This window comes from Anser brachyrhynchus (assembly GCF_964034855.1).
Source record: "Anser brachyrhynchus genome assembly, chromosome: 10".
Classification (NCBI taxonomy): domain Eukaryota; kingdom Metazoa; phylum Chordata; class Aves; order Anseriformes; family Anatidae; genus Anser; species Anser brachyrhynchus.
In genome coordinates, this window is record NC_137705.1 from 17,031,232 (window position 1) to 17,059,182 (window position 27,951).

General features: G+C 59.4%; 1 protein-coding gene across 2 annotated transcripts; it reads right to left on the minus strand.

The window, feature by feature from the left end:
* Window positions 1-380: 380 nt before the first annotated feature.
* LOC308200661 (maestro heat-like repeat-containing protein family member 7) lies at window positions 381-3,785 on the minus strand. 2 transcript variants are annotated; one of them, XM_080606774.1, is made up of 3 exons: window positions 1,345-3,785; window positions 1,098-1,245; window positions 381-927 (listed from the first exon to the last, which is right to left on the minus strand). In XM_080606774.1, exons 2-3 carry the CDS (start codon window positions 1,230-1,232, stop codon window positions 505-507), a joined length of 558 nt encoding a protein of 185 aa, XP_080462900.1. In that variant the 5' UTR covers window positions 1,233-1,245; window positions 1,345-3,785; the 3' UTR covers window positions 381-504. The 2 variants fall into 2 exon arrangements, with proteins under 2 accessions (XP_080462900.1, XP_080462899.1); XM_080606773.1 differs by lacking the exon at window positions 1,345-3,785 and having other exon boundaries at window positions 1,098-1,317.
* Window positions 3,786-27,951: the final 24,166 nt, after the last annotated feature.

Genomic DNA, 27,951 nt, shown 5'->3' on the forward strand with positions numbered 1-27,951 from the left:
TGGAGCTGAAACCTGGGCCTTTGGACTCTGCAGCTCAGGGTCTGGATCCTGAAGTGATGCTTTGTTCCTTCGAAATGGATGTTTGGACCCGAAAAGGAGGCTTTGGACCCTAAAATTCAGGCCTCGTCTCCTAGCATGAGGATTTGGGAATTTGAAAGCAGGGGTGTTCCTCTCAAAGAAGGCCTCGCCATCTAAGAATGCCGCGTTGCATCCTATAATAAAATTGTGGACCCTAAAAATAAGGATTTTTTCCTTGAGAATGGCAGTCTGCTCTGTAAGATTGACGTGTAAGGAAGAAAAAGCTATTAAAAAGGAGGGTTCATCCTTTCAAACAAGGCTTTCGAGCCCAAGGAAGAGGCTTTCTGCTCTATTATGTGACGCTGAGGCCTAAAAAGAAAGCTTTGGGCCCTAAAAATGAGAGCCTGGGTCCAAAAACGGAGGGTGTAGGCGATAAAAAGACAGTTGCATCTCCGCTGGCTGCACTGCACTGTGGAGGGCGCCTTGTCAAAACCGAGGTGTCCTGTGTGGCCTGGTCACAGACAGGCGCTGCAGCAGGCTGTCGCTGTGACAGGGCAGCATGGCCCACCTTCCTCTGGATCCCACAGTGATGATTTGTTGCCTCCAAATTGGGGTTTGGACCTGCAAAGAAGGGACTGCACCGTGGACCTGCGGGCAGAGAAGGGCCCGGGTCACGCCGGGAGCCCCAGCCCTGGGTTCCTCTGAGCAGCAGGGGACGGGGATGTGGCACCTGATGGGAGTGAGCAGGTCCTGCCGGTGCTTCTTGCGGAAGACCTGCACCTCCTGCAGCGTCAGCTCCGTGGTGAAGGACGCTTGGACGAGGAGGGCCAGGAAGAGCTGGGGGAAGATGGCCTTCGCCTCCTCCAGGCAGCTGGGCAGCAGGAGGATCTCGTGGAGGGGCCTTGCTGCCTGCAGAAAGCACCCAGAGGCGTGGGCAGGGAGGGACAGAGGAGGGTGGAGACCCCCAGGCTGGCCCCGTGGGCGCGCCCGGGTGCCCCAGGGTGCGGATAAGGCTGGGAGGGGTCAGGGGAGGGGAGCGGGGCCCCTGTCCATCGGAGATGGGCAAGCGAGGAACTCACGGCCAGGGCCAGGATGCGCGGGTGGTCCTTGATGGAGGTGGATGTCTTGCACCCAGACTGGTTCATGAGGACGCGGAGCAGCTCCCGCAGCACCCTCTCTGTGGCTGGGGGCTCAGACACCATCGCCCTCCACATGGTGACGGCGACGCTGCGGGACCCCCGGGCTGTCAGCAGGGCCTCCCCCGGCCCGGCTGCTGTCCTCGCTGGTGGTGGTGGGGGGGTGGATGAGACGCGCTGGGCCCCGTACCTGGTGCAGGTCGGCGAGCACTGCAGCAGGCTGGCAACCGTCTCCCTGGGGTGCTTGCTGGCCAGCGCCAGCAGGGCCCTGTCCAGGCTCTGAAGGGCCAGCGCGGCTCTGACGGACGGCAGGGTTCTGTAGATGGCCCACACGATGTTCAGCACCTGGAGGTGGGACACGGGTGAGACGGGGCCGGCACCAGAGCAGGAACAGAGCCCCGAGGGCTGGAGCCGTGGCCGGGCCGCTGGCGGGTACCCACCTGTCCCGAATGGAAGTCGGTCTCTGCCGCCAGCACGTCCACCATGTGGGCAGCCAGCTTGGTGCTGTAGAGGCTCGGGGCTCTCATGCTCTCGACGGCGGCGAGGAAGACGCCCAACCGTTCAGAGGGCTGCAGGTACTTCATAAACGTCTGTGGGAGGAAGGACAAGACGTCAGTCACCCCGAGGGCTGCGATGGCCCCGCTCAGCCCTGCTGCTCCCAGCGCCCCAGGAGAGCTGGGAGCAGGGGCTGGGCCGGGCGACGGCTGGGGTGCGGCCGCGTGCGGGCCCCGTGGGGACCGGGCTTTGTCGGGGACAGCGCCGGTCCTCTTCCTGACGTCGCAGGGCCGGGGTCTCCTCCGGGGCTCAGGGCTGGCGCTTCTCACCATGAAGATTCTGCTGGTGTTGCCGTCTTCTGAGAGCCGTAAGGACAGCCGAGCTCGCCAGCGCTCCCGGAGCTGCGGCGGCTCGGCATCCTGGTCCCAGAGCCTTGTTCCTGGAGAAAAGCGGACACAGTGTCAGCGGGGGGGCCTGGGGACCTGGCAGTGGCAGCCGGGGGCTCGGGCACAAGCCTCCCTGGCAGGAAGGGGGCATGCCAGAGCAGAGCTGGGGGCAGCGCTTCCAGGGAGGGCCCGGGCTCTCGCGCTCAGGGCAGGGGGAACGGCTCGTCAGCCCGCGGAAAGGCAGCCGGGCTCGCTCGGTCGGGTCTCTCCTGCTGAGGAGAGAGGCGCAGGCGGCCTGGTGCTGGCCTGGCTGTGCCGGCGTGCCCGTGTCTGGAGGGACCCAGCCTGACGCGGCTCCTCTCACTTCTTTGCTGCCCGATGAAGATGTAGAGGTGGCGCACAGCCTCCGCTGCCTCGTGCCTGGTCCCCTCGTTCTTGGAAGTGCAGCACAGGAGGAGGCTCCCCACCAGCCTCCCCAGCATGGAGAAGCGGTGCTTCTCGGGGTGGTGATGCCTCACCACTGTGGCTCCTGCAAAGCAGGAGCTGACCTGGGGAGAGAGGCAGCGCGGGACCGCGGCTGAGCGGGGCGGCGGGGCCCCAGCCCCAGCCCCGGCTCTGCGCAAGCCTGGAGATGGGGAGAGCCGCGGCCGCGGAGCGAGGACGGGGGCGCCGGGGCTGCCTGCACCAGGGGCTCCCTACCTGGGGCAAGGAGCAGGTGTTGATGAAGGCGGCCAGCCTGGCGATCCGCGCCATGGCCCTCTCCTCCACGGCCTCTGGCTGCCGCTGGGTGAAGGGCAGCAGGAGCTGGGGAGAGAAAAGCTGCTGGTGTGCCCGCAGCACGGGGCACTGGTCCTTCCAGCTGTCCCCCTGCTGCGGTGGCCAGGCGGGTGGCCATGCCCCTGTCCTGCTGAAGCCCCCGCTCCCTTCCCGTTGCTCCCCAGACATCCCTCCAGCCTCGCAAGGGCCAGCTGTGGGCCAGCCCCCGCCTTGGGGACCCCTGCCTGCACCAGGCGTTGCGGCAGAGAACTGACCGCGTGCGTGAAGCCCAGCCTTTGCCAAAGCCAGACCTTCAAGATGTTCTGCAGCTCCAGGAGGCCGGAGGCGCCGGCGCTGCCCACCAGCACCTGCAGCAGGCTGTCCAGGGCTTCCATGGTCTGCAAGGAGGACAGGGGTTGGGGCACCCGAACAGGGAGCAGTGGTGTCCCAAGCGCCCAGCCCGTGCATACCTTGAAGTAGAGAGACGTGTCCGTGTCTCTCGTGTCCTCGTGGCCAGGGAGGTGGAAGACGCTGCAGAGGCAGGCGCGCAGGAGGCCGTTCGTCCTGTCCTGCGGCAGCAGCCCCGCTCTGCTGCAAGGGGAGGAGGGGAGAGGTGTGGAACGCCCCCTGTGCGGCACCCTGTGCCCCACTCGGGGCCCCTGGCCGGGACCGGGGCCACCGTGGCGGCCAAGCCCGCGCTGGCCCAGGTACCTCATGGCGGCGATGGCGAGCATGGCTTTCTGCCGCACCGCCGTGTCCAGGCGATCGGTGGGCTCCTCCTGCAGCAGCGCCTGGAGGGCACAGCGCGAGGGCACAGGGCAGTGTCCCCCGGCCAGCGAGCGGCTACAGGGGCTGGCCTGCAGGGCTGCCCCATCCCAGCGCCCCCACCAGAGCCACCTCCCGGCTCCTGGGGCTCCCCGGCGGCCCCCGCAGCCCTGCAGCGGGAAGGGCCGTGCCCAGCACCCAGCCAGAGGGTGCTCCCTGCGGGGCAGGGCGTCCCCTCACCTTGATTCTCTGCGCCACCTCCAGCTGGCAGAAATACACCGTGTCCCAGGTGGTGTGGTCCGCGACGGCGGCTTTGCAGGCGTCGCAGACGGAGGCCAGAAACCTCAGCTTCTGTGCCTCTCGCTGAGCCGCGGAGGGGAGAGACAAGCGAGCGGGTCAGGGGAGCCCAGCAGTCTCCCTGCGGGCACAGCCGGGGCAGGGGCTGCCCGGAGGAGGCCAGCAGCCGCAGCACAAAGGGCGAGCGGTACCTTGGGTCTGCGGCTGCAGCAAGCGCGGATGAAGCTCAGGGCGTCCTCTTCCTCCTGCCGCGGCGCGGCCGAGGCAGAAGGGCCCACGCCTGAGCCAGAGGGCGCCTGCAGTGGCTGCACCTCACTCTCCTCATAGGGCTGCGGCCGGGGCCTGGAGGCCGGGGAGGCCCCAGCCTCCTCCAGCCAGGCCGCTCGCGGGGAGCAGGGGGGGATCCCCGACATCCTGCAGGGAGTGCCCAGGAGTGAATGTGGCTCCCGCTCCTGTCGCGGGGTAGGGATGCCACAGAGTGCCACCGCTGCCGCCAGCCCCAGGCCCCCACCCAGGCCCCCTCCTCTTGCCCTCGGGCGGGCGGCCCCAGAGCCCCGCGGGGGTCCTGTCCCCAGGGGCCTGCAGACGCCATCCCCTGCACTGGAGGGAGGTCCCCCTGCCCGGGGCTGCCCCCAGCCCCACTGCCGAACCAGGCCCCTTGGGGCCGGCCCCGCTGCGCAGCCCTGGCAGCGCTGACCCACCTGCTCCTCAGCCCTGGCTCCTGCGCTGGGTTTCTGTGGCAAGGTGCCCGCGGTTTGTGCCTTTGCTTCGCACCTGGAGCACCGGAAAGCACTCCAAGCAGTCGCAGCTGCACGGAACCAGGTCCGTTGTGTCCGTTGGGACGGGACCCGCCCCAGAGGCCCTGCTCCCGGATCCGGAGACGCTCCCTGGGCCCTGGCGTGGGAATACTAAAATTATAATAAAATTGTGGGCCCTAAAAATAGGGATTTGTTCCTTGAGAATGGCAGCCTGCTCCTTAAGATTGACTTGTAAGCAAGAAAAAGCTACTAAAAAGGAGGGTTTATCCTCTCAAACAGGGCTTTCGAGCCCAAGGAAGAGGCTTTCTGCCCTAATATGTGACGCTGGGGCCTAAAAATGACAGGGCAGCGTGGCCCGCCCTCCTCTGTCTGGATCAAAAAATGATGCTTTGTTCCCTCCAGATGGGTGTTTGGACCTGAAAAGGAGGCTTTGGACCCTAAAATTCAGGCCTCGTCTCCTAGCATAAGGATTTGGGAATATGAAAAGAAGGGGTGTTCCTCTCAGATAAGGCCTCGCCATCTAAAAGGCCGCTTTGCACCTTCCAATGAAAGTGTGGACCCTAAAACTAGGGCATTGTGCCCTAAAAATGGCAGCCTGGTCCATATGAGTGTGGCTGTAAGCAAGAAAAAGCTAGCTTTGGATCCAGAAGCAGGTGTGAGGGCCCTGACCAAAAGCACTTGGTGACTTAAAAGAAGCACCCTGGTCCTGAAAACCGAGGATTTAGGCAATCAGAAGAAGGGTTTGGATCCCAAGTGGAGGTTCCGGAGCCTGAAAATAGGGGATTGGAGCCTAAGAAGAACACAGTGGGTCCTAATAATGACGCTTGTACCGGTGAAAGACCCGAGGGTGGTCGGGGGTAAAGGGTGAGGGCAGTGAAGGGGAGCTTGTACCTCCAAGTCAGGCTTTGGAGCTGAAACCTGGGCCTTTGGACTCTGCAGCTCAGGGTCTGGATCCTGAAGTGATGCTTTGTTCCTTCGAAATGGATGTCTGGACCCGAAAAGGAGGCTTTGGACCCAAAAATTCAGGCCTCGTCTCCTAGCATGAGGATTTGGGAATTTGAAAGCAGGGGTGTTCCCCTCTAATAGGGCCAGACCGTCTAAGAAAGCCGCTTTGCACCTTCCAATGAAAGTGTGGACCGTAAAACTAGGGCATTGTGCCCTAAAAATGGCAGCCTGGTCCATATGAGTGTGGCTGTAAGCAAGAAAAAGCCAGTAAAAAGGAGGGTTTTTCCTTTCAAACAAGGCTTTTGAGCCCAAGAAGAGGCTTTTGCCTTAGCATGTTACACTGGGGCGTAAAAATGAAAGACAGTGTGGCCTGCCCTCTTCTTTCTGGATCCTGAAGTGATGCTTTGTTCCTTCGGAATGGGTGTTTGGACCCGCAAAGGAGGCTTTGGACCCTAAAATTCAGGCCTCGTCTCCTAGCATGAGGATTTGGGAATTTGAAAGCAGAGAAGTTCCTGTCAAATAAGACTTTGACATCTAAGAAGGCCGCGTTGAATCTTATAATAAAATTATGGACCCTACAAATAGGGATTTGTTCCTTGAAAATGGCAGCCTGGTCCGTAAGATAGATTTGTAAGCAAGAAAAAGGCAGTAAAAAGGAGGGTTTATCCTTTCAATCAAGGCTTTGGAGCCCAAGGAAGAGGCTTTCTGCTCTAATATGTGACGCTGAGGCCTAAAAAGAATGCTTTGGACCCTAAAAATGAGAGCCTAGGTCCAAAAACGGAGGGTGTAGGTGATAAAAAGATGACTTTCGGTCCCAAGTATAGGCTCTCTTGCCCTGAAAATGTCCTGAAAGCTGGGTGCTTAAGGACAAGGCTGTGGTCTATAAAGAGGAGCCTTGGTGCCATACCTGTATGCTTTTCAGGTGCAAAGAAAAGGTGATAAAAAGGTTTTGGATCCACAAAAGATGCTCTTAGCCCTGAAGTGAAGGGGTTACGGGGTGAAAATGAGACATTTGGCCCTAAAAATGAGGCTTTGATTCCTCAGAAAGGGTCTTTTCTGTGTGCCCGGAGCATCCCAAAGGCCCTGCTGGCAGCTGGTCACAGGTTTGCTGGCTCAAATGGGGCCTCGTGGGGCTGAAGAGCTGCTGGGGGAAACTGCTCTCGGCCGCTCTGGTTCAGAAGAGCTGGCCTCTGGAGGGAACCCACTTCGAGACTCTGTCCCCAGTGCTACAGCGCCTGGCTGTCGTCGTGCAGCCTGGCAGCATCCCAAAAGGACGCTCGCTGCTGGCCAGAGTCAGAGGGGGCAGATCCTTCCTCCGGGCACATGGTGGGCATTTGCCAAACCCTGCTGGCAACCTCCAGCCCCAAATGCCCTCGGCACACAGAGCTGGGGCTGTGCTGGGAAGGCAGGCAGCGATGAGCCCGCCCAAGGACAGGGACACCCCAGCACTATTTGGGTCTGTAGGGGCCAGGCTCAGCCTGGTTTGGTGCTTCAGTCACAAGCTGGGTGCTGATGTCAGTCGGGAAGGGGCTGTGTCAGGGATGGTGCCCTGTCAGTGTCCCAGGCCGGGCTGGACGGAGTTGCAAGCCCCCTGGGGCCGGGGCAGCTGTCCCTGCCTGCGGCAGGGGGTGGCCAGGTGCCCTCTGAGGGTCCCTTCCAAGCCGGCAGTGCCGGGGGCAGCGACGGCACAGCAGCGCTCTCCCCAGCACCCCGTCTGCACACGCTTGCTCTGCTTGCCCTGCGCCCCGAGCGCCGATGCCACGCAGCCCCAGCCCCATGCATGCAGCCCCTGTGCCAGCAGGGCGCGGCCATGAGGTCACAGCGCCGCGCTGTGACGCTGTGCCAGGCCACGGGCACCTCTCTGCGCCGGCCCCAACGGGCGGCACTCACGCGGCGGTGGCAGCATGGGGCGGATGTGGGGGGCTGCGGCCCCCACCCGCCTCCTCCTCCTCCTCCTCGTGCTGGCAGGCCTGTGTGCCCGGGATGCCTGGGCTATGCCAAGGCGAGCGCTGGCAGCAGGTGGGTGCCAGCGCCGGGGGCAGCGGCAGGGCCGTAGCCGGGCGAGTCGCCGGAGGGGCTGGGGGCTGAAGCCTGGGCTGAGCCCCCCCGGGGCCCCTGTGAGCCGAGCCACGCGCCGCGCTGCCCCGGGTCCGGCCTTCCCGTACGTTTGTCCGCCTGGCCCTCGAGGGGTGCTGCGCGTGGCCTTCAGCCTGCGTCCCGAAAGCTGGCGGGGGCCGGCCGGGAGGTCCCTGAGCCCCGCCGCAGCCTCAGGAGTCTCGCCCCGTGCCTGGGTCCCGCACCATGCCCCGGCCCCTCCGTCACTGCAGGGTGCTCAGGGGCACAGCGGGCAACGGGAATGTGTCTTCTCTCTGGTTGCTTCCAGGTGACGATGCGCGCGGCAGCGCTTACCCAGCTCCTCAGCTGGATCCTGGAGTGGAGCTTCAGGGGCATCCCAGCGGTAAGTTGTCACCGTCCCTTGCCTCGAAAGAAGCAGCATTTGCTTTGTGATCACTGGTCCACGTGCGACTGGAGATCCCCTGAAGGCCTTCCGAGGGGTTGTCCGCTCACTGGGGGGGCTTCCCGAGGGCAGAACTGGTTGCAGCACGCAGTGGAAGCCCTCCTCACCTGTCCTGGACCCCCTTTGTGCCCGCAGGCCGTGCTGTTCCAGCTGCCCCGTGGAATCCTGCTCCTGAGACTGGGTGGCACCCCACAGGTACGTCGATGTCGATCTTCATTTCCTTGGGGTTTGTTAGTGGCTTTCTGCGCTAGCTGAGCAGTGCTGCAGCCTCTCCCTGGCCAGTGGGCTCTTCTCCACAAGAAGCGGGGATGATTGTTTTTCCCCCATGCTTTAGCGTGGGCTTCCCGTGCGTCTGTTAGGAATGTCCTGGTAAGGAAGCACCGGCAGGCCTCTGTGCATTTGTCCGCCCGGCCCCGGAGGGGTGCCGCACGTGGCCTGCAGGCAGAGTTTTGAAAGCTGCCGGCACCAGCCAGGAGGTCCCCAGGCCCTGCTGCAGCCTCGGGAATCTTGCCCTGCTCCTGGGCCCTGTGCCGTGCCCCGGCCCCTCCGTCACTGCAGGGCACTGGGGAAGAAGGAGGTCACAGCGCGCAGTGGGAACGTTTTTGCTCTGTGCCCGTAGGTGATGGCTACGTGACGTCTGAGCATGGTCCTGTCCCCGTGCCCCAGGGCGATCCCACAAGTAAGTCACTGGGAGGAGTGAGCATTTACCGCTTTGGTTGCTGTCCGCGTGAAATGGACCTTCAGCCTTCCTTGGCCTCAGACATGCAGGAGAGCAGAGAGGGAAGGGGTCAGGCTCGGTGACACGCCTGGGGCGCTTTGCCTTGCCAGGCTGTCTTTGCCAGCCGCTCCGCCCCCGTGCTGCAGAGCCAGCGGGCACGTTGGGGTTGAGTTTAGAGCCTGGGGTGAGCTCTGGGGAGGCCCTTCTCTGGGCAGCTGCACGCATGGTTAGTTTTGTCCCAGCACGGTGGCACTGCAGGCCCCTGGTGACTGTTTGCAAGAGGCTCCGGGGCGGGAGGGAGAGCCGAGGGCCATGCAGCAGTCCCCTGTTGGAACTGCATTCACTGCTGTGCGATGGGAAGAAGCATCCTGCCCCGTTTGGTGGGAGCTGCTCTGCTCTGTGTTTGTTTGCAGGCGTGGCTGTAGGCGATGGCTATCCAGCTTCCCCGCTGGGTCCCGGCGCCGAGCTGCAGGGAGGTCACACGGGTAGGGCCTTTTAGTTGCGTTGAGAGCTGCCGGCTCCAAGCCCAAACGTCAGCCCGGTGTCTCTGGTGTGCTCACTCTGCACCTTCGGAGCCTGCTTTTCAGTGCTTTATTCACACGGAATTTAACGTCCTCCTTTCTGCTTAGGTCCTCGAAGAGCGATGCGTCAAGCTAAAAGAGGCAAAAGTTCCCAGAGGACCTCGGAAATCCTGAAGGAAATCCTGAAGGAACTGGAGGGAGCACAGGGTGGGTGTGTTGCACGTGGAAGCCTGAGGGGCTGGGTACAGCCCCGGACACGCCGTAGCCTGCACGGCAGGAAGGCCCCAGTCGGAGCCTCGCGGTGATCTCCCGGGGTGATCGGTTGGTTGGACTAGCGACTAGGAGCACCCCCAAAAGCCTAGGCTTTGTTGCAAAGCCACCTGTGTGCATGTTGAGAAGCATCGCCTCCTGAAGATAGCCCGTTCCTGCTGAGGAACGGTCGCTCCCCATCCAACTGTGCCGCTTTCTTTCTAAAGGGGCGGACGGAGAGGCTGTGAAGCAGGAGGCGTTTCCGAGGGGAAACACGCTGCCAGGCTCTGAGGGAGCGACAGAGGCAGCGCAAGCGACCGTCCCGCCAGGTAACTGCCGTCCGCTGGCACGGTTAGCACAGAGCAGGTGCTGCCAAAGGAGCCTGGAACCGCTCTGGAGGAGGGCTGTGGTCTCTGGCGTGCGGAGCTCAGCGCCAGCAGTGTGCCAGACAGAGATGCTCGCGGGCCTCCGTGCCTGTGGTTAGGGATTGCCTGCCTCCCACCGCAGCCAGTTCCCAGGGGCTTCGGCACTTTTCCCTTGGGGGAAAGAGGCATCTGAAGCGCCTTCAGCAGGTGACTGACGGGGCCCGTGACCCTTAATAGAGCGTACCTCCCGCAGCACCTGAGTCCCGCAGCTTGCCAAAGTCCCCAGGGGCCCAAAGCAGCACCGCAGCACCGAGTGGGACCCCTCCTGCGACCTGCGGCCCAGGGGGCTGCACGGACTCGCAGATGGGGCACGGGCCCAGAGGGAGCCTCTCCGTCCTTCTGCATCCTCTGTGCCTAAGCCGCGCTGAGGCTTTCCCTTTCTCTGATTCTTGGCAGTGCTCTCGGAGCCCGGAGAAGCCCGCCACACCGGGGTGTTTCAGTTTTTTCGAGAGAATCCAGGTACTGAGCAGGCCGTAAGCGGGAGCCGCGTGCTGGGAGCTGGGAGCATGGCGGCGGTGCCTTCTGCTGAAAGCAAGGCAGCTTCTTCACTGAGAGGCTGGCAGCGGGAGAGCAGACATCTCGGCACTGCCAGAGCTCCCGCAGGCTGCCCAGCAGCGCAAGCACGCGCTAAGGCCCCGAGCTGTTCCTCCAGGTGCGGCTGGCGAGAGGACCGCGAGTGCCTCGGACGGTGCCGCCGTGCGCAAGCACTGCCTCGTGAGCACGGCGGCAATCTTGGGCTCCCTGCTCTTCGTCATGCTTCTGTGCTGCGGGGTCATCCGGCTGCGCAGGAAAAGACAGCAGTGAGTGGCCGTCTCTTGCCCCAGCTCCCCGTCGGCCGGCTGCCGCTGGCCTTGCAGCACCGCCGGTGAGGTGCTGCGGCGCGGCCGCCGGGTGCTGCCCAGCCTCCTCTCTCCGCAGGCGCCTCTCCGCAGCCTCGGAAGCCCGGGCACCGAGACGGGCCCAGCGCCAGCGGCCGCCACCCGTGCCCGGACGAGTACAGCGCACCCGCCCGCCCCCGGCCAGCTGGCTGCAGCGCAACCAGCCCAGCACCCTCCAGCCCCCGCAGCCGCCATGGACACCACCCCCCCGTCCCCCACCACCCCCCCGTCCCCCACCACCCCCCCGTCCCCCACCACCGTCCCGGCCCTCCTACGAGGGCTGGGGGCGGCCCCCCCGGCGTGCGGGGATGCGGGGGGGTGAGGACTGGCAGCCGTCCGGCAGCTTTGCCGAGCGGCATGCCTTCTCAGAATAAAGCTCTGCACCCGAGTCGCCAGTGTCCGGGCCGTGCTTCGCCTCGCGCTAACTGCCCAGAGCAGCGAGAAGCTACAAGCAACCTGCGGACACCTTTCCGCCCGCTCCAGCCTCTTCTGCCGCCTGCCCCGAGCTCTGCGGGGGAACGGGCTCAGTCCCGAATGCTCCTTCCCGGCCGCTCTCTTGCCCTGCTCCAGCATGCGGTCCCTCCCATGCCATTGCAGGCCTTCCCAAAGTGGTCCTGCGTGGGCTGCCCACGGGCTGCAGGACTTGCAGAGCTGCTGCAGCATGGGTCCGTGCCATGGGGTCCATCCTTCAGGAGCACACTGCTGCAGCGGGGGTCCCGCACAGGTGGCAGCTCCTGCCCTCCTGCTACCAAACCCTTGCCATGAAAGATGAATACAAGGGCGGCCAGGGCGTCAAGGTGACATCAAAGACACCTCCTGCGTCGCCCTCGTTGATGGGCTGTAGGTGGAGAAGCTGCAGCAAAGCGGGACCCATGGCCTCACCGGCTCCAAGGCTGGACCCCATAGCTCTGCTCTTCAGACCGATGACATCTTCCCCATTCCCAGTCCAGAAAAAGTCCCGAGGTGCGGACTCTGCGAGACCAGGAAAGGGGAGGCACCGCGATAAACAGGCTTTTCCCAGTGCTGGCGGCCTTGGGGACACCAGACAATTCCAGACAGGAGCTGGGGCTCTCTTCCGAGCAGCTGCGAACGAGGCTGTCCCTTTTCAGATCCGCTTCCTTACCCAGCGGCAGAACAGAGGCAGAACCTCTTCTGCGAGGTTTTCTGCTTCTTTCGCACTGTTTGGCTGGCTGTTCTTTGTCTCCTTGTCCTGGCCAGCCTGTTGTGCGGCGCCCCGTGGGCTGGTGACACAGCTCTCTGTCTCCTCAGGCTTTTCCTTAGAGCATCAACAAGTCCTGAGCCCTGCTGGTTGGATGGGTACGTTCAGCCCTGCAGCGAGGTCTGCCACACAGGGAAATTTCTGAGCAGCAGCCCCCAAACTAGGTGCTGGATCCCCAGTCACAGAAAAAGGGTATAGCTTTTCCTATCTTTCGAGCTTTGTCTCCCTTATGCGGGGGTCTTGGTCCAGGCTCGCTGCTGGAGAGGCGACGGCTGAAGCCCTGTTGTTCATGGGGTTCGTGAGCTGGTCCGGGCATGCCACCAGCACGTAGAAGGACGGAGAAGAGCCCAGGGCCCTGCTGTGCCCCGCAGCGCTGCTTCAAAGGTGGTGTCCTTGCTGGTGTTCCAGCTGTGCGGCTGCAGGATCTCCTCCAGCCCCAGCTCCCACTTCCCGCAGAGCTCCGGGGGCCTGAGCAGCGCTACGGGCAAGTCCCAGCTGGTGTTCTGGGGGCAGGTTCTGGCATGGCTGGGCAGCGTGATGTGGAAAGCCCTGTCTGCCATTCTTCTTCTGCCCTGCTCGGCAGCCAGGCCCTGGATGGCTGGCAGCTGGGAGGCTTCTGCCCAGCTGGGAAATTCCTTCCTATAGAGTGTCTGCAGCTTCGCACCTCACCCCCCTGAAAAAAAAAAAATAAAATAAAATAAAATAAAATTTAATCCCAAAGCCCTGATACTTCACAACCTGGTTTGCCTGGAGCCGTGCTTGGATAACAAGGCTAGCACCTTGGCGACGTACTCAGCGCCATCGTGTCTGGAAAACTTCCCTATCCACCAAGCCCGCCAAGCACTGCGCAGCCACCTCTGCCACAAGCACCTTGTTTCTCACACACACCTCTCCACGTATGTGGACGTCCATAAATAAAGGAGTGCGGAGCTACACTACATCTCTTGCATGTATTTTGGGGTAAAAGTCTCACGGCAACTGCCAGTTGTAGGAGGCTCACTTACCTGGGCCTGAAAGAGGTCAGTGCTCCAGCAGTGTTTCCAGGACCTGTGGTCTGTCCCCACCACCAGGCTCTCCTCCATCCGTTGCGTGTGGCCAGTTCCAGTGCGCCTCCGCTGGCTGCACTGCGCTGTGGAGGGTGCCTTGAGAATGAGCCTTTGTACCCCAAACTGAGGGTTTGGGTCCCAAAGAGAAGGCTCTGGGCACTAAAAAAGAGGCTTTGGGCTCTCAGGATGAGCCTTTGGACCCTGAAATTCAGGCCTCGTCTCCTAGCATGAGGATTTGGGAATTTGAAAGCAGGGGTGTTCCCCTCTAATAGGGCCTGACCGTCTGAGAAGGCCGCTTTGCACCTTCCAATGAAAGTGTGGACCCTAAAACTAGGGCATTGTGCCCTAAAAATGGCAGCCTGGTCTGTAAGAGTGTGGCTGTAAGCAAGAAAAAGCCAGTAAAAAGGAGGGTTTATCCTTTCAAACAAGGCTTTCGAGCCCAAGGAAGAGGCTTTCTGCTCTATTATGTGACGCTGAGGCCTAAAAAGAATGCTTTGGACCCTAAAAATGAGAGCCTGGGTCCAAAAACGGAGGGTGTAGGCGATAAAAAGACGGTTGCATCTCCGCTGGCTGCACTGCACTGTGGAGGGCGCCTTGTCAAAACCGAGGTGTCCTGTGTGGCCTGGTCACAGACAGGCGCTGCAGCAGGCTGTCGCTGTGACAGGGCAGCATGGCCCACCTTCCTCTGGATCCCAAAGTGATGATTTGTTGCCTCCAAATTGGGGTTTGGACCTGCAAAGAAGGCTTTGGACCCGAAAATTCAGGCCTCGGCTCCTAACATGAGGATTTGGGAATTTGAAAAGAAGGGCTGTTCCTCTCAGATAAGGCCTCGCCATCTAAAAGGCCGCTTTGCACCTTCCAATGAAAGTGTGGACCCTAAAACTAGGGCATTGTGCCCTAAAAATGGCAGCCTGGTCCACATGAGTGTGGCTGTAAGCAAGAAAAAGCTAGCTTTGGATCCAGAAGCAGGTGTGAGGGCCCTGACCAAAAGCACTTGGTGACTTAAAAGAAGCACCCTGGTCCTGAAAACCGAGGATTTAGGCAATCAGAAGAAGGGTTTGGATCCCAAGTGGAGGTTCTGGAGCCTGAAAATAGGGGATTGGAGCCTAAGAAGAACACAGTGGGTCCTAATAATGACGCTTGTACCAGTGAAAGACCCGAGGGTGGTCGGGGGTAAAGAGTGAGGGCTGTGAAGGGGAGCTTGTACCTCCAAGTCAGGCTTTGGAGCTGAAACCTGGGCCTTTGGACTCTGCAGCTCAGGGTCTGGATCCTGAAGTGATGTTTTATTCCTTCCAGATGGGTGTTTGGACTCGAAAAAGAAGGCTTTGGACCCTAAAATTCAGGCCTCGTCTCCTAGCATGAGGATTTGGGAATTTGAAAGCAGGGGTGTTCCCCTCAAAGAAGGCCTCTCCATCTAAGAATGCCGCGTTGCATCCTATAATAAAATTGTGGACCCTAAAAATAAGGATTTTTTCCTTGAGAATGGCAGTCTGCTCTGTAAGATTGACGTGTAAGGAAGAAAAAGCTACTAAAAAGGAGGGTTCATCCTTTCAAACAAGGCTTTCGAGCCCAAGGAAGAGGCTTTCTGCTCTATTATGTGACGCTGAGGCCTAAAAAGAAAGCTTTGGGCCCTAAAAATGAGAGCCTGGGTCCAAAAACGGAGGGTGTAGGCGATAAAAAGACAGTTGCATCTCCGCTGGCTGCACTGCACTGTGGAGGGCGCCTTGTCAAAACCGAGGTGTCCTGTGTGGCCTGGTCACAGACAGGCGCTGCAGCAGGCTGTCGCTGTGACAGGGCAGCATGGCCCACCTTCCTCTGGATCCCAAAGTGATGATTTGTTGCCTCCAAATTGGGGTTTGCACCTGCAAAGAAGGCTTTGGACCCAAAAATTCAGGCCTCGGCTCCTAACATGAGGATTTGGGAATTTGAAAACAAGGGCTGTTCCTCTCAGATAAGGCCTCGCCATCTAAAAGGCCGCTTTGCACCTTCCAATGAAAGTGTGGACCCTAAAACTAGGGCATTGTGCCCTAAAAATGGCAGCCTGGTCCACATGAGTGTGGCTGTAAGCAAGAAAAAGCTAGCTTTGGATCCAGAAGCGGGTGTGAGGGCCCTGACCAAAAGCACTTGGTGACTTAAAAGAAGCACCCTGGTCCTGAAAACCGAGGATTTAGGCAATCAGAAGAAGGGTTTGGATCCCAAGTGGAGGTTCCGGAGCCTGAAAATAGGGGATTGGAGCCTAAGAAGAACACAGTGGGTCCTAATAATGACGCTTGTACCAGTGAAGGACCCGAAGATGGTCGGGGGTAAAGGGTGAAGGCAGTGAAGGGGAGCTTGTACCTCCAAGTCAGGCTTTGGAGCTGAAACCTGGGCCTTTGGACTCTGCAGCTCAGGGTCTGGATCCTGAAGTGATGTTTTATTCCTTCCAGATGGGTGTTTGGACTCGAAAAAGAAGGCTTTGGACCCGAAAATTCAGGCCTCGTCTCCTAGCATGAGGATTTGGGAATTTGAAAGCAGGGGTGTTCCTCTCTAATAGGGCCTGACCGTCTGAGAAGGCCGCTTTGCACCTTCCAATGAAAGTGTGGACCCTAAAACTAGGGCATTGTGCCCTAAAAATGGCAGCCTGGTCCACATGAGTGTGGCTGTAAGCAAGAAAAAGCTAGCTTTGGATCCAGAAGCGGGTGTGAGGGCCCTGACCAAAAGCACTTGGTGACTTAAAAGAAGCACCCTGGTCCTGAAAACCGAGGATTTAGGCAATCAGAAGGGTTTGGATCCCAAGTGGAGGTTCTGGAGCCTGAAAATAAGGCTTTGGAGCCTATTTAGGATGAATGGGGCCCTAATAATGAGGTTTTGGACAGTTAAAATATTGGGAAGGGAGGAGGCAAGGGGCAGTGAGGAGGAGGAGGACAGGGCGTGTCTTGTGTCTTCAAGTCAGGCTTTGGAGCTGAAACCTGGGCCTTTGGACTCTGCAGCTCAGGGTCTGGATCCTGAAGTGATGCTTTGTTCCTTCGAAATGGATGTTTGGACCCGAAAAGGAGGCTTTGGACCCTAAAATTCAGGCCTCGTCTCCTAGCATGAGGATTTGGGAATTTGAAAGCAGGGGTGTTCCCCTCAAAGAAGGCCTCTCCATCTAAGAATGCCGCGTTGCATCCTATAATAAAATTGTGGACCCTAAAAATAAGGATTTTTTCCTTGAGAATGGCAGTCTGCTCTGTAAGATTGACGTGTAAGGAAGAAAAAGCTACTAAAAAGGAGGGTTCATCCTTTCAAACAAGGCTTTCGAGCCCAAGGAAGAGGCTTTCTGCTCTATTATGTGACGCTGAGGCCTAAAAAGAAAGCTTTGGGCCCTAAAAATGAGAGCCTGGGTCCAAAAACGGAGGGTGTAGGCGATAAAAAGACAGTTGCATCTCCGCTGGCTGCACTGCACTGTGGAGGGCGCCTTGTCAAAACCGAGGTGTCCTGTGTGGCCTGGTCACAGACAGGCGCTGCAGCAGGCTGTCGCTGTGACAGGGCAGCATGGCCCACCTTCCTCTGGATCCCAAAGTGATGATTTGTTGCCTCCAAATTGGGGTTTGGACCTGCAAAGAAGGCTTTGGACCCGAAAATTCAGGCCTCAGCTCCTAACATGAGGATTTGGGAATTTGAAAGCAGGGGTGTTCCTCTCTAATAGGGCCTGACCGTCTGAGAAGGCCGCTTTGCACCTTACAATGAACGTGTGGACCCTAAAACTAGGGCATTGTGCCCTAAAAATGGCAGCCTGGTCCACATGAGTGTGGCTGTAAGCAAGAAAAAGCTAGCTTTGGATCCAGAAGCAGGTGTGAGGGCCCTGACCAAAAGCACTTGGTGACTTAAAAGAAGCACCCTGGTCCTGAAAACCGAGGATTTAGGCAATCAGAAGAAGGGTTTGGATCCCAAGTGGAGGTTCTGGAGCCTGAAAATAGGGGATTGGAGCCTAAGAAGAACACAGTGCGTCCTAATAATGACGCTTGTACCAGTGAAAGACCCGAGGGTGGTCGGGGGTAAAGAGTGAGGGCTGTGAAGGGGAGCTTGTACCTCCAAGTCAGGCTTTGGAGCTGAAACCTGGGCCTTTGGACTCTGCAGCTCAGGGTCTGGATCCTGAAGTGATGTTTTATTCCTTCCAGATGGGTGTTTGGACTCGAAAAAGAAGGCTTTGGACCCTAAAATTCAGGCCTCGTCTCCTAGCATGAGGATTTGGGAATTTGAAAGCAGGGGTGTTCCTCTCAAAGAAGGCCTCGCCATCTAAGAATGCCGCGTTGCATCCTATAATAAAATTGTGGACCCTAAAAATAAGGATTTTTTCCTTGAGAATGGCAGTCTGCTCTGTAAGATTGACGTGTAAGGAAGAAAAAGCTACTAAAAAGGAGGGTTCATCCTTTCAAACAAGGCTTTCGAGCCCAAGGAAGAGGCTTTCTGCTCTATTATGTGACGCTGAGGCCTAAAAAGAAAGCTTTGGGCCCTAAAAATGAGAGCCTGGGTCCAAAAACGGAGGGTGTAGGCGATAAAAAGACAGTTGCATCTCCGCTGGCTGCACTGCACTGTGGAGGGCGCCTTGTCAAAACCGAGGTGTCCTGTGTGGCCTGGTCACAGACAGGCGCTGCAGCAGGCTGTCGCTGTGACAGGGCAGCATGGCCCACCTTCCTCTGGATCCCAAAGTGATGATTTGTTGCCTCCAAATTGGGGTTTGCACCTGCAAAGAAGGCTTTGGACCCGAAAATTCAGGCCTCGGCTCCTAACATGAGGATTTGGGAATTTGAAAAGAAGGGGTGTTCCTCTCAGATAAGGCCTCACCATCTAAAAGGCCGCTTTGCACCTTCCAATGAAAGTGTGGACCCTAAAACTAGGGCATTGTGCCCTAAAAATGGCAGCCTGGTCCACATGAGTGTGGCTGTAAGCAAGAAAAAGCTAGCTTTGGATCCAGAAGCGGGTGTGAGGGCCCTGACCAAAAGCACTTGGTGACTTAAAAGAAGCACCCTGGTCCTGAAAACCGAGGATTTAGGCAGTCAGAAGAAGGGTTTGGATCCCAAGTGGAGGTTCCGGAGCCTGAAAATAGGGGATTGGAGCCTAAGAAGAACACAGTGGGTCCTAATAATGACGCTTGTACCAGTGAAAGACCCGAGGGTGGTCGGGGGTAAAGAGTGAGGGCAGTGAAGGGGAGCTTGTACCTCCAAGTCAGGCTTTGGAGCTGAAACCTGGGCCTTTGGACTCTGCAGCTCAGGGTCTGGATCCTGAAGTGATGCTTTGTTCCTTCGAAATGGATGTTTGGACCCGAAAAGGAGGCTTTGGACCCAAAAATTCAGGCCTCGTCTCCTAGCATGAGGATTTGGGAATTTGAAAGCAGGGGTGTTCCCCTCTAATAGGGCCTGACCGTCTAAGAAGGCCGCTTTGCACCTTCCAATGAAAGTGTGGACCCTAAAACTAGGGCATTGTGCCCTAAAAATGGCAGCCTGGTCCATATGAGTGTGGCTGTAAGCAAGAAAAAGCCAGTAAAAAGGAGGGTTTTTCCTTTCAAACAAGGCTTTTGAGCCCAAGAAGAGGCTTTTGCCTTAGCATGTTACACTGGGGCGTAAAAATGAAAGACAGTGTGGCCTGCCCTCTTCTTTCTGGATCCTGAAGTGATGCTTTGTTCCTTCGGAATGGGTGTTTGGACCCGCAAAGGAGGCTTTGGACCCTAAAATTCAGGCCTCGTCTCCTAGCATGAGGATTTGGGAATTTGAAAGCAGAGAAGTTCCTGTCAAATAAGACTTTGACATCTAAGAAGGCCGCGTTGAATCTTATAATAAAATTATGGACCCTACAAATAGGGATTTGTTCCTTGAAAATGGCAGCCTGGTCCGTAAGATAGATTTGTAAGCAAGAAAAAGGCAGTAAAAAGGAGGGTTTATCCTTTCAATCAAGGCTTTGGAGCCCAAGGAAGAGGCTTTCTGCCCTAGTATGTGACGCTGAGGCCTAAAAAGAATGCTTTGGGCCCTAAAAATGAGAGCCTGGGTCCAAAAACAGAGGGTGTAGGTGATAAAAAGTTGGCTTTGGATCCCAAGTATAGGCTCTCTTGCCCTGAAAATGTCCTGAAAGCTGGGTGCTTAAGGACAAGGCTGTGGTCTGTAAAGAGGAGCCTTGGTGCCATACCTGTATGCTTTTCAGGTGCAAAGAAAAGGTGATAAAAAGGTTTTGGATCCACAAAAGATGCTCTTAGCCCTGAAGTGAAGGAGTTACAGGGTGAAAATGAGACATTTGGCCCTAAAAATGAGGCTTTGATTCCTCAGAAAGGGTCTTTTCTGTGTGCCCGGAGCATCCCAAAGGCCCTGCTGGCAGCTGGTCACAGGTTTGGTGGCTCAAATGGGGCCTCGTGGGGCTGAAGAGCTGCTGGGGGAAACTGCTCTCGGCCGCTCTGGTTCAGAAGAGCTGGCCTCTGGAGGGAACCCACTTCGAGACTCTGTCCCCAGTGCTACAGCGCCTGGCTGTCGTCGTGCAGCCTGGCAGCATCCCAAAAGGACGCTCGCTGCTGGCCAGAGTCAGAGGGGGCAGATCCTTCCTCCGGGCACATGGTGGGCATTTGCCAAACCCTGCTGGCAACCTCCAGCCCCAAATGCCCTCGGCACACAGAGCTGGGGCTGTGCTGGGAAGGCAGGCAGCGATGAGCCCGCCCAAGGACAGGGACACCCCAGCACTATTTGGGTCTGTAGGGGCCAGGCTCAGCCTGGTTTGGTGCTTCAGTCACAAGCTGGGTGCTGATGTCAGTCGGGAAGGGGCTGTGTCAGGGATGGTGCCCTGTCAGTGTCCCAGGCCGGGCTGGACGGAGTTGCAAGCCCCCTGGGGCCGGGGCAGCTGTCCCTGCCTGCGGCAGGGGGTGGCCAGGTGCCCTCTGAGGGTCCCTTCCAAGCCGGCAGTGCCGGGGGCAGCGACGGCACAGCAGCGCTCTCCCCAGCACCCCGTCTGCACACGCTTGCTCTGCTTGCCCTGCGCCCCGAGCGCCGATGCCACGCGGCCCCAGCCCCATGCATGCAGCCCCTGTGCCAGCAGGGCGCGGCCATGAGGTCACAGCGCCGCGCTGTGACGCTGTGCCAGGCCACGGGCACCTCTCTGCGCCAGCCCCAACGGGCGGCACTCACGCGGCGGTGGCAGCATGGGGCGGATGTGGGGGGCTGCGGCCCCCACCCGCCTCCTCCTCCTCCTCCTCGTGCTGGCAGGCCTGTGTGCCCGGGATGCCTGGGCTATGCCAAGGCGAGCGCTGGCAGCAGGTGGGTGCCAGCGCCGGGGGCAGCGGCAGGGCCGTAGCCGGGCGAGTCGCCGGAGGGGCTGGGGGCTGAAGCCTGGGCTGAGCCCCCCCGGGGCCCCTGTGAACCGAGCCACGCGCCGCGCTGCCCCGGGTCCGGCCTTCCCCTACGTTTGTCCGCCTGGCCCTCGAGGGGTGCTGCGCGTGGCCTTCAGCCTGCGTCCCGAAAGCTGGCGGGGGCCGGCCGGGAGGTCCCTGAGCCCCGCCGCAGCCTCAGGAGTCTCGCCCCATGCCTGGGTCCCGCACCATGCCCCGGCCCCTCCGTCACTGCAGGGTGCTCAGGGGCACAGCACGCAAGGGGAATGTGTCTTCTCTCTGGTTGCTTCCAGGTGACGATGCGCGCGGCAGCGCTTACCCAGCTCTTCAGCTGGATCCTGGAGTGGAGCTTCAGGGGCATCCCAGCGGTAAGTTGTCACCGTCCCTTGCCTCGAAAGAAGCAGCATTTGCTTTGTGATCACTGGTCCACGTGCGACTGGAGATCCCCTGAAGGCCTTCCGAGGGGTTGTCCGCTCACTGGGGGGGCTTCCCGAGGGCAGAACTGGTTGCAGCACGCAGTGGAAGCCCTCCTCACCTGTCCTGGACCCCGTTTGTGCCCGCAGGCCGTGCTGTTCCAGCTGCCCCGTGGAATCCTGCTCCTGAGACTGGGTGGCACCCCACAGGTACGTCGATGTCGATCTTCATTTCCTTGGGGTTTGTTAGTGGCTTTCTGCGCTAGCTGAGCAGTGCTGCAGCCTCTCCCTGGCCAGTGGGCTCTTCTCCACAAGAAGCGGGGATGATTGTTTTTCCCCCATGCTTTAGCGTGGGCTTCCCGTGCGTCTGTTAGGAATGTCCTGGTAAGGAAGCACCGGCAGGCCTCTGTGCATTTGTCCGCCCGGCCCCGGAGGGGTGCCGCACGTGGCCTGCAGGCAGAGTTTTGAAAGCTGCCGGCACCAGCCAGGAGGTCCCCAGGCCCTGCTGCAGCCTCGGGAATCTTGCCCTGCTCCTGGGCCCTGTGCCGTGCCCCGGCCCCTCCGTCACTGCAGGGCACTGGGGAAGAAGGAGGTCACAGCGCGCAGTGGGAACGTTTTTGCTCTGTGCCCGTAGGTGATGGCTACGTGACGTCTGAGCATGGTCCTGTCCCCGTGCCCCAGGGCGATCCCACAAGTAAGTCACTGGGAGGAGTGAGCATTTACCGCTTTGGTTGCTGTCCGCGTGAAATGGACCTTCAGCCTTCCTTGGCCTCAGACATGCAGGAGAGCAGAGAGGGAAGGGGTCAGGCTCGGTGACACGCCTGGGGCGCTTTGCCTTGCCAGGCTGTCTTTGCCAGCCGCTCCGCCCCCGTGCTGCAGAGCCAGCGGGCACGTTGGGGTTGAGTTTAGAGCCTGGGGTGAGCTCTGGGGAGGCCCTTCTCTGGGCAGCTGCACGCATGGTTAGTTTTGTCCCAGCACGGTGGCACTGCAGGCCCCTGGTGACTGTTTGCAAGAGGCTCCGGGGCGGGAGGGAGAGCCGAGGGCCATGCAGCAGTCCCCTGTTGGAACTGCATTCACTGCTGTGCGATGGGAAGAAGCATCCTGCCCCGTTTGGTGGGAGCTGCTCTGCTCTGTGTTTGTTTGCAGGCGTGGCTGTAGGCGATGGCTATCCAGCTTCCCCGCTGGGTCCCGGCGCCGAGCTGCAGGGAGGTCACACGGGTAGGGCCTTTTAGTTGCGTTGAGAGCTGCCGGCTCCAAGCCCAAACGTCAGCCCGGTGTCTCTGGTGTGCTCACTCTGCACCTTCGGAGCCTGCTTTTCAGTGCTTTATTCACAGGGAATTTAACGTCCTCCTTTCTGCTTAGGCCCTCGAAGAGCGATGCGTCAAGCTAAAAGAGGCAAAAGTTCCCAGAGGACCTCGGAAATCCTGAAGGAAATCCTGAAGGAACTGGAGGGAGCACAGGGTGGGTGTGTTGCACGTGGAAGCCTGAGGGGCTGGGTACAGCCCCGGACACGCCGTAGCCTGCACGGCAGGAAGGCCCCAGTCGGAGCCTCGCGGTGATCTCCCGGGGTGATCGGTTGGTTGGACTAGCGACTAGGAGCACCCCCAAAAGCCTAGGCTTTGTTGCAAAGCCACCTGTGTGCATGTTGAGAAGCATCGCCTCCTGAAGATAGCCCGTTCCTGCTGAGGAACGGTCGCTCCCCATCCAACTGTGCCGCTTTCTTTCTAAAGGGGCGGACGGAGAGGCTGTGAAGCAGGAGGCGTTTCCGAGGGGAAACACGCTGCCAGGCTCTGAGGGAGCGACAGAGGCAGCGCAAGCGACCGTCCCGCCAGGTAACTGCCGTCCGCTGGCACGGTTAGCACAGAGCAGGTGCTGCCAAAGGAGCCTGGAACCGCTCTGGAGGAGGGCTGTGGTCTCTGGCGTGCGGAGCTCAGCGCCAGCAGTGTGCCAGACAGAGATGCTCGCGGGCCTCCGTGCCTGTGGTTAGGGATTGCCTGCCTCCCACCGCAGCCAGTTCCCAGGGGCTTCGGCACTTTTCCCTTGGGGGAAAGAGGCATCTGAAGCGCCTTCAGCAGGTGACTGACGGGGCCCGTGACCCTTAATGGAGCGTACCTCCCGCAGCACCTGAGTCCCGCAGCTTGCCAAAGTCCCCAGGGGCCCAAAGCAGCACCGCAGCACCGAGTGGGACCCCTCCTGCGACCTGCGGCCCAGGGGGCTGCACGGACTCGCAGATGGGGCACGGGCCCAGAGGGAGCCTCTCCGTCCTTCTGCATCCTCTGTGCCTAAGCCGCGCTGAGGCTTTCCCTTTCTCTGATTCTTGGCAGTGCTCTCGGAGCCCGGAGAAGCCCGCCACACCGGGGTGTTTCAGTTTTTTCGAGAGAATCCAGGTACTGAGCAGGCCGTAAGCGGGAGCCGCGTGCTGGGAGCTGGGAGCATGGCGGCGGTGCCTTCTGCTGAAAGCAAGGCAGCTTCTTCACTGAGAGGCTGGCAGCGGGAGAGCAGACATCTCGGCACTGCCAGAGCTCCCGCAGGCTGCCCAGCAGCGCAAGCACGCGCTAAGGCCCCGAGCTGTTCCTCCAGGTGCGGCTGGCGAGAGGACCGCGAGTGCCTCGGACGGTGCCGCCGTGCGCAAGCACTGCCTCGTGAGCACGGCGGCAATCTTGGGCTCCCTGCTCTTCGTCATGCTTCTGTGCTGCGGGGTCATCCGGCTGCGCAGGAGAAGACAGCAGTGAGTGGCCGTCTCTTGCCCCAGCTCCCCGTCGGCCGGCTGCCGCTGGCCTTGCAGCACCGCCGGTGAGGTGCTGCGGCGCGGCCGCCGGGTGCTGCCCAGCCTCCTCTCTCCGCAGGCGCCTCTCCGCAGCCTCGGAAGCCCGGGCACCGAGACGGGCCCAGCGCCAGCGGCCGCCACCCGTGCCCGGACGAGTACAGCGCACCCGCCCGCCCCCGGCCAGCTGGCTGCAGCGCGACCAGCCCAGCACCCTCCAGCCCCCGCAGCCGCCATGGACACCACCCCCCCGTCCCCCACCACCCCCCCGTCCCCCACCACCCCCCCGTCCCCCACCACCGTCCCGGCCCTCCTACGAGGGCTGGGGGCGGCCCCCCCGGCGTGCGGGGCAGCGGGGGGGTGAGGACTGGCAGCCGTCCGGCAGCTTTGCCGAGCGGCATGCCTTCTCAGAATAAAGCTCTGCACCCGAGTCGCCAGTGTCCGGGCCGTGCTTCGCCTCGCGCTAACTGCCCAGAGCAGCGAGAAGCTACAAGCAACCTGCGGACACCTTTCCGCCCGCTCCAGCCTCTTCTGCCGCCTGCCCCGAGCTCTGCGGGGGAACGGGCTCAGTCCCGAATGCTCCTTCCCGGCCGCTCTCTTGCCCTGCTCCAGCATGCGGTCCCTCCCATGCCATTGCAGGCCTTCCCAAAGTGGTCCTGCGTGGGCTGCCCACGGGCTGCAGGACTTGCAGAGCTGCTGCAGCATGGGTCCGTGCCATGGGGTCCATCCTTCAGGAGCACACTGCTGCAGCGGGGGTCCCGCACAGGTGGCAGCTCCTGCCCTCCTGCTACCAAACCCTTGCCATGAAAGATGAATACAAGGGCGGCCAGGGCGTCAAGGTGACATCAAAGACACCTCCTGCGTCGCCCTCGTTGATGGGCTGTAGGTGGAGAAGCTGCAGCAAAGCGGGACCCATGGCCTCACCGGCTCCAAGGCTGGACCCCATAGCTCTGCTCTTCAGACCGATGACATCTTCCCCATTCCCAGTCCAGAAAAAGTCCCGAGGTGCGGACTCTGCGAGACCAGGAAAGGGGAGGCACCGCGATAAACAGGCTTTTCCCAGTGCTGGCGGCCTTGGGGACACCAGACAATTCCAGACAGGAGCTGGGGCTCTCTTCCGAGCAGCTGCGAACGAGGCTGTCCCTTTTCAGATCCGCTTCCTTACCCAGCGGCAGAACAGAGGCAGAACCTCTTCTGCGAGGTTTTCTGCTTCTTTCGCACTGTTTGGCTGGCTGTTCTTTGTCTCCTTGTCCTGGCCAGCCTGTTGTGCGGCGCCCCGTGGGCTGGTGACACAGCTCTCTGTCTCCTCAGGCTTTTCCTTAGAGCATCAACAAGTCCTGAGCCCTGCTGGTTGGATGGGTACGTTCAGCCCTGCAGCGAGGTCTGCCACACAGGGAAATTTCTGAGCAGCAGCCCCCAAACTAGGTGCTGGATCCCCAGTCACAGAAAAAGGGTATAGCTTTTCCTATCTTTCGAGCTTTGTCTCCCTTATGCGGGGGTCTTGGTCCAGGCTCGCTGCTGGAGAGGCGACGGCTGAAGCCCTGTTGTTCATGGGGTTCGTGAGCTGGTCCGGGCATGCCACCAGCACGTAGAAGGACGGAGAAGAGCCCAGGGCCCTGCTGTGCCCCGCAGCGCTGCTTCAAAGGTGGTGTCCTTGCTGATGTTCCAGCTGTGCGGCTGCAGGATCTCCTCCAGCCCCAGCTCCCACTTCCCGCAGAGCTCCAGGGGCCTGAGCAGCGCTACGGGCAAGTCCCAGCTGGTGTTCTGGGGGCAGGTTCTGGCATGGCTGGGCAGCGTGATGTGGAAAGCCCTGTCTGCCATTCTTCTTCTGCCCTGCTCGGCAGCCAGGCCCTGGATGGCTGGCAGCTGGGAGGCTTCTGCCCAGCTGGGAAATTCCTTCCTATAGAGTGTCTGCAGCTTCGCACCTCACCCCCCTGAAAAAAAAAAAATAAAATAAAATAAAATTTAATCCCAAAGCCCTGATACTTCACAACCTGGTTTGCCTGGAGCCGTGCTTGGATAACAAGGCTAGCACCTTGGCGACGTACTCAGCGCCATCGTGTCTGGAAAACTTCCCTATCCACCAAGCCCGCCAAGCACTGCGCAGCCACCTCTGCCACAAGCACCTTGTTTCTCACACACACCTCTCCACGTATGTGGACGTCCATAAATAAAGGAGTGCGGAGCTACACTACATCTCTTGCATGTATTTTGGGGTAAAAGTCTCACGGCAACTGCCAGTTGTAGGAGGCTCACTTACCTGGGCCTGAAAGAGGTCAGTGCTCCAGCAGTGTTTCCAGGACCTGTGGTCTGTCCCCACCACCAGGCTCTCCTCCATCCGTTGCGTGTGGCCAGTTCCAGTGCGCCTCCGCTGGCTGCACTGCGCTGTGGAGGGTGCCTTGAGAATGAGCCTTTGTACCCCAAACTGAGGGTTTGGGTCCCAAAGAGAAGGCTCTGGGCACTAAAAAAGAGGCTTTGGGCTCTCAGGATGAGCCTTTGGACCCTGAAATTCAGGCCTCGTCTCCTAGCATGAGGATTTGGGAATTTGAAAGCAGGGGTGTTCCCCTCTAATAGGGCCTGACCGTCTGAGAAGGCCGCTTTGCACCTTCCAATGAAAGTGTGGCCCCTAAAACTGGGGCATTGTGCCCTAAAAATGGCAGCCTGGTCCATATGAGTGTGGCTGTAAACAAGAAAAAGCCAGTAAAAAGGAGGGTTTATCCTTTCAAACAAGGCTTTCGAGCCCAAGGAAGAGGCTTTCTGCTCTATTATGTGACGCTGAGGCCTAAAAAGAATGCTTTGGGCCCTAAAAATGAGAGCCTGGGTCCAAAAACGGAGGGTGTAGGTGATAAAAAGACGGTTGCATCTCCGCTGGCTGCACTGCACTGTGGAGGGCGCCTTGTCAAAACTGAGGTGTCCTGTGTGGCCTGGTCACAGACAGGCGCTGCAGCAGGCTGTCGCTGTGACAGGGCAGCATGGCCCACCTTCCTCTGGATCCCAAAGTGATGATTTGTTGCCTCCAAATTGGGGTTTGCACCTGCAAAGAAGGCTTTGGACCCGAAAATTCAGGCCTCGGCTCCTAACATGAGGATTTGGGAATTTGAAAACAAGGGCTGTTCCTCTCTAATAGGGCCTCACCATCTAAAAGGCCGCTTTGCACCTTCCAATGAAAGTGTGGACCCTAAAACTAGGGCATTGTGCCCTAAAAATGGCAGCCTGGTCCACATGAGTGTGGCTGTAAGCAAGAAAAAGCTAGCTTTGGATCCAGAAGCGGGTGTGAGGGCCCTGACCAAAAGCACTTGGTGACTTAAAAGAAGCACCCTGGTCCTGAAAACCGAGGATTTAGGCAATCAGAAGAAGGGTTTGGATCCCAAGTGGAGGTTCCGGAGCCTGAAAATAGGGGATTGGAGCATAAGAAGAACACAGTGGGTCCTAATAATGACGCTTGTACCAGTGAAAGACCCGAGGGTGGTCGGGGGTAAAGAGTGAGGGCTGTGAAGGGGAGCTTGTACCTCCAAGTCAGGCTTTGGAGCTGAAACCTGGGCCTTTGGACTCTGCAGCTCAGGGTCTGGATCCTGAAGTGATGCTTTGTTCCTTCGAAATGGATGTTTGGACCCGAAAAGGAGGCTTTGGACCCTAAAATTCAGGCCTCGTCTCCTAGCATGAGGATTTGGGAATTTGAAAGCAGGGGTGTTCCCCTCAAAGAAGGCCTCTCCATCTAAGAATGCCGCGTTGCATCCTATAATAAAATTGTGGACCCTAAAAATAAGGATTTTTTCCTTGAGAATGGCAGTCTGCTCTGTAAGATTGACGTGTAAGGAAGAAAAAGCTACTAAAAAGGAGGGTTCATCCTTTCAAACAAGGCTTTCGAGCCCAAGGAAGAGGCTTTCTGCTCTATTATGTGACGCTGAGGCCTAAAAAGAAAGCTTTGGGCCCTAAAAATGAGAGCCTGGGTCCAAAAACGGAGGGTGTAGGCGATAAAAAGACAGTTGCATCTCCGCTGGCTGCACTGCACTGTGGAGGGCGCCTTGTCAAAACCGAGGTGTCCTGTGTGGCCTGGTCACAGACAGGCGCTGCAGCAGGCTGTCGCTGTGACAGGGCAGCATGGCCCACCTTCCTCTGGATCCCAAAGTGATGATTTGTTGCCTCCAACTTGGGGTTTGGACCTGCAAAGAAGGCTTTGGACCCGAAAATTCAGGCCTCGGCTCCTAACATGAGGATTTGGGAATTTGAAAGCAGGGGTGTTCCTCTCTAATAGGGCCTGACCGTCTGAGAAGGCCGCTTTGCACCTTACAATGAACGTGTGGACCCTAAAACTAGGGC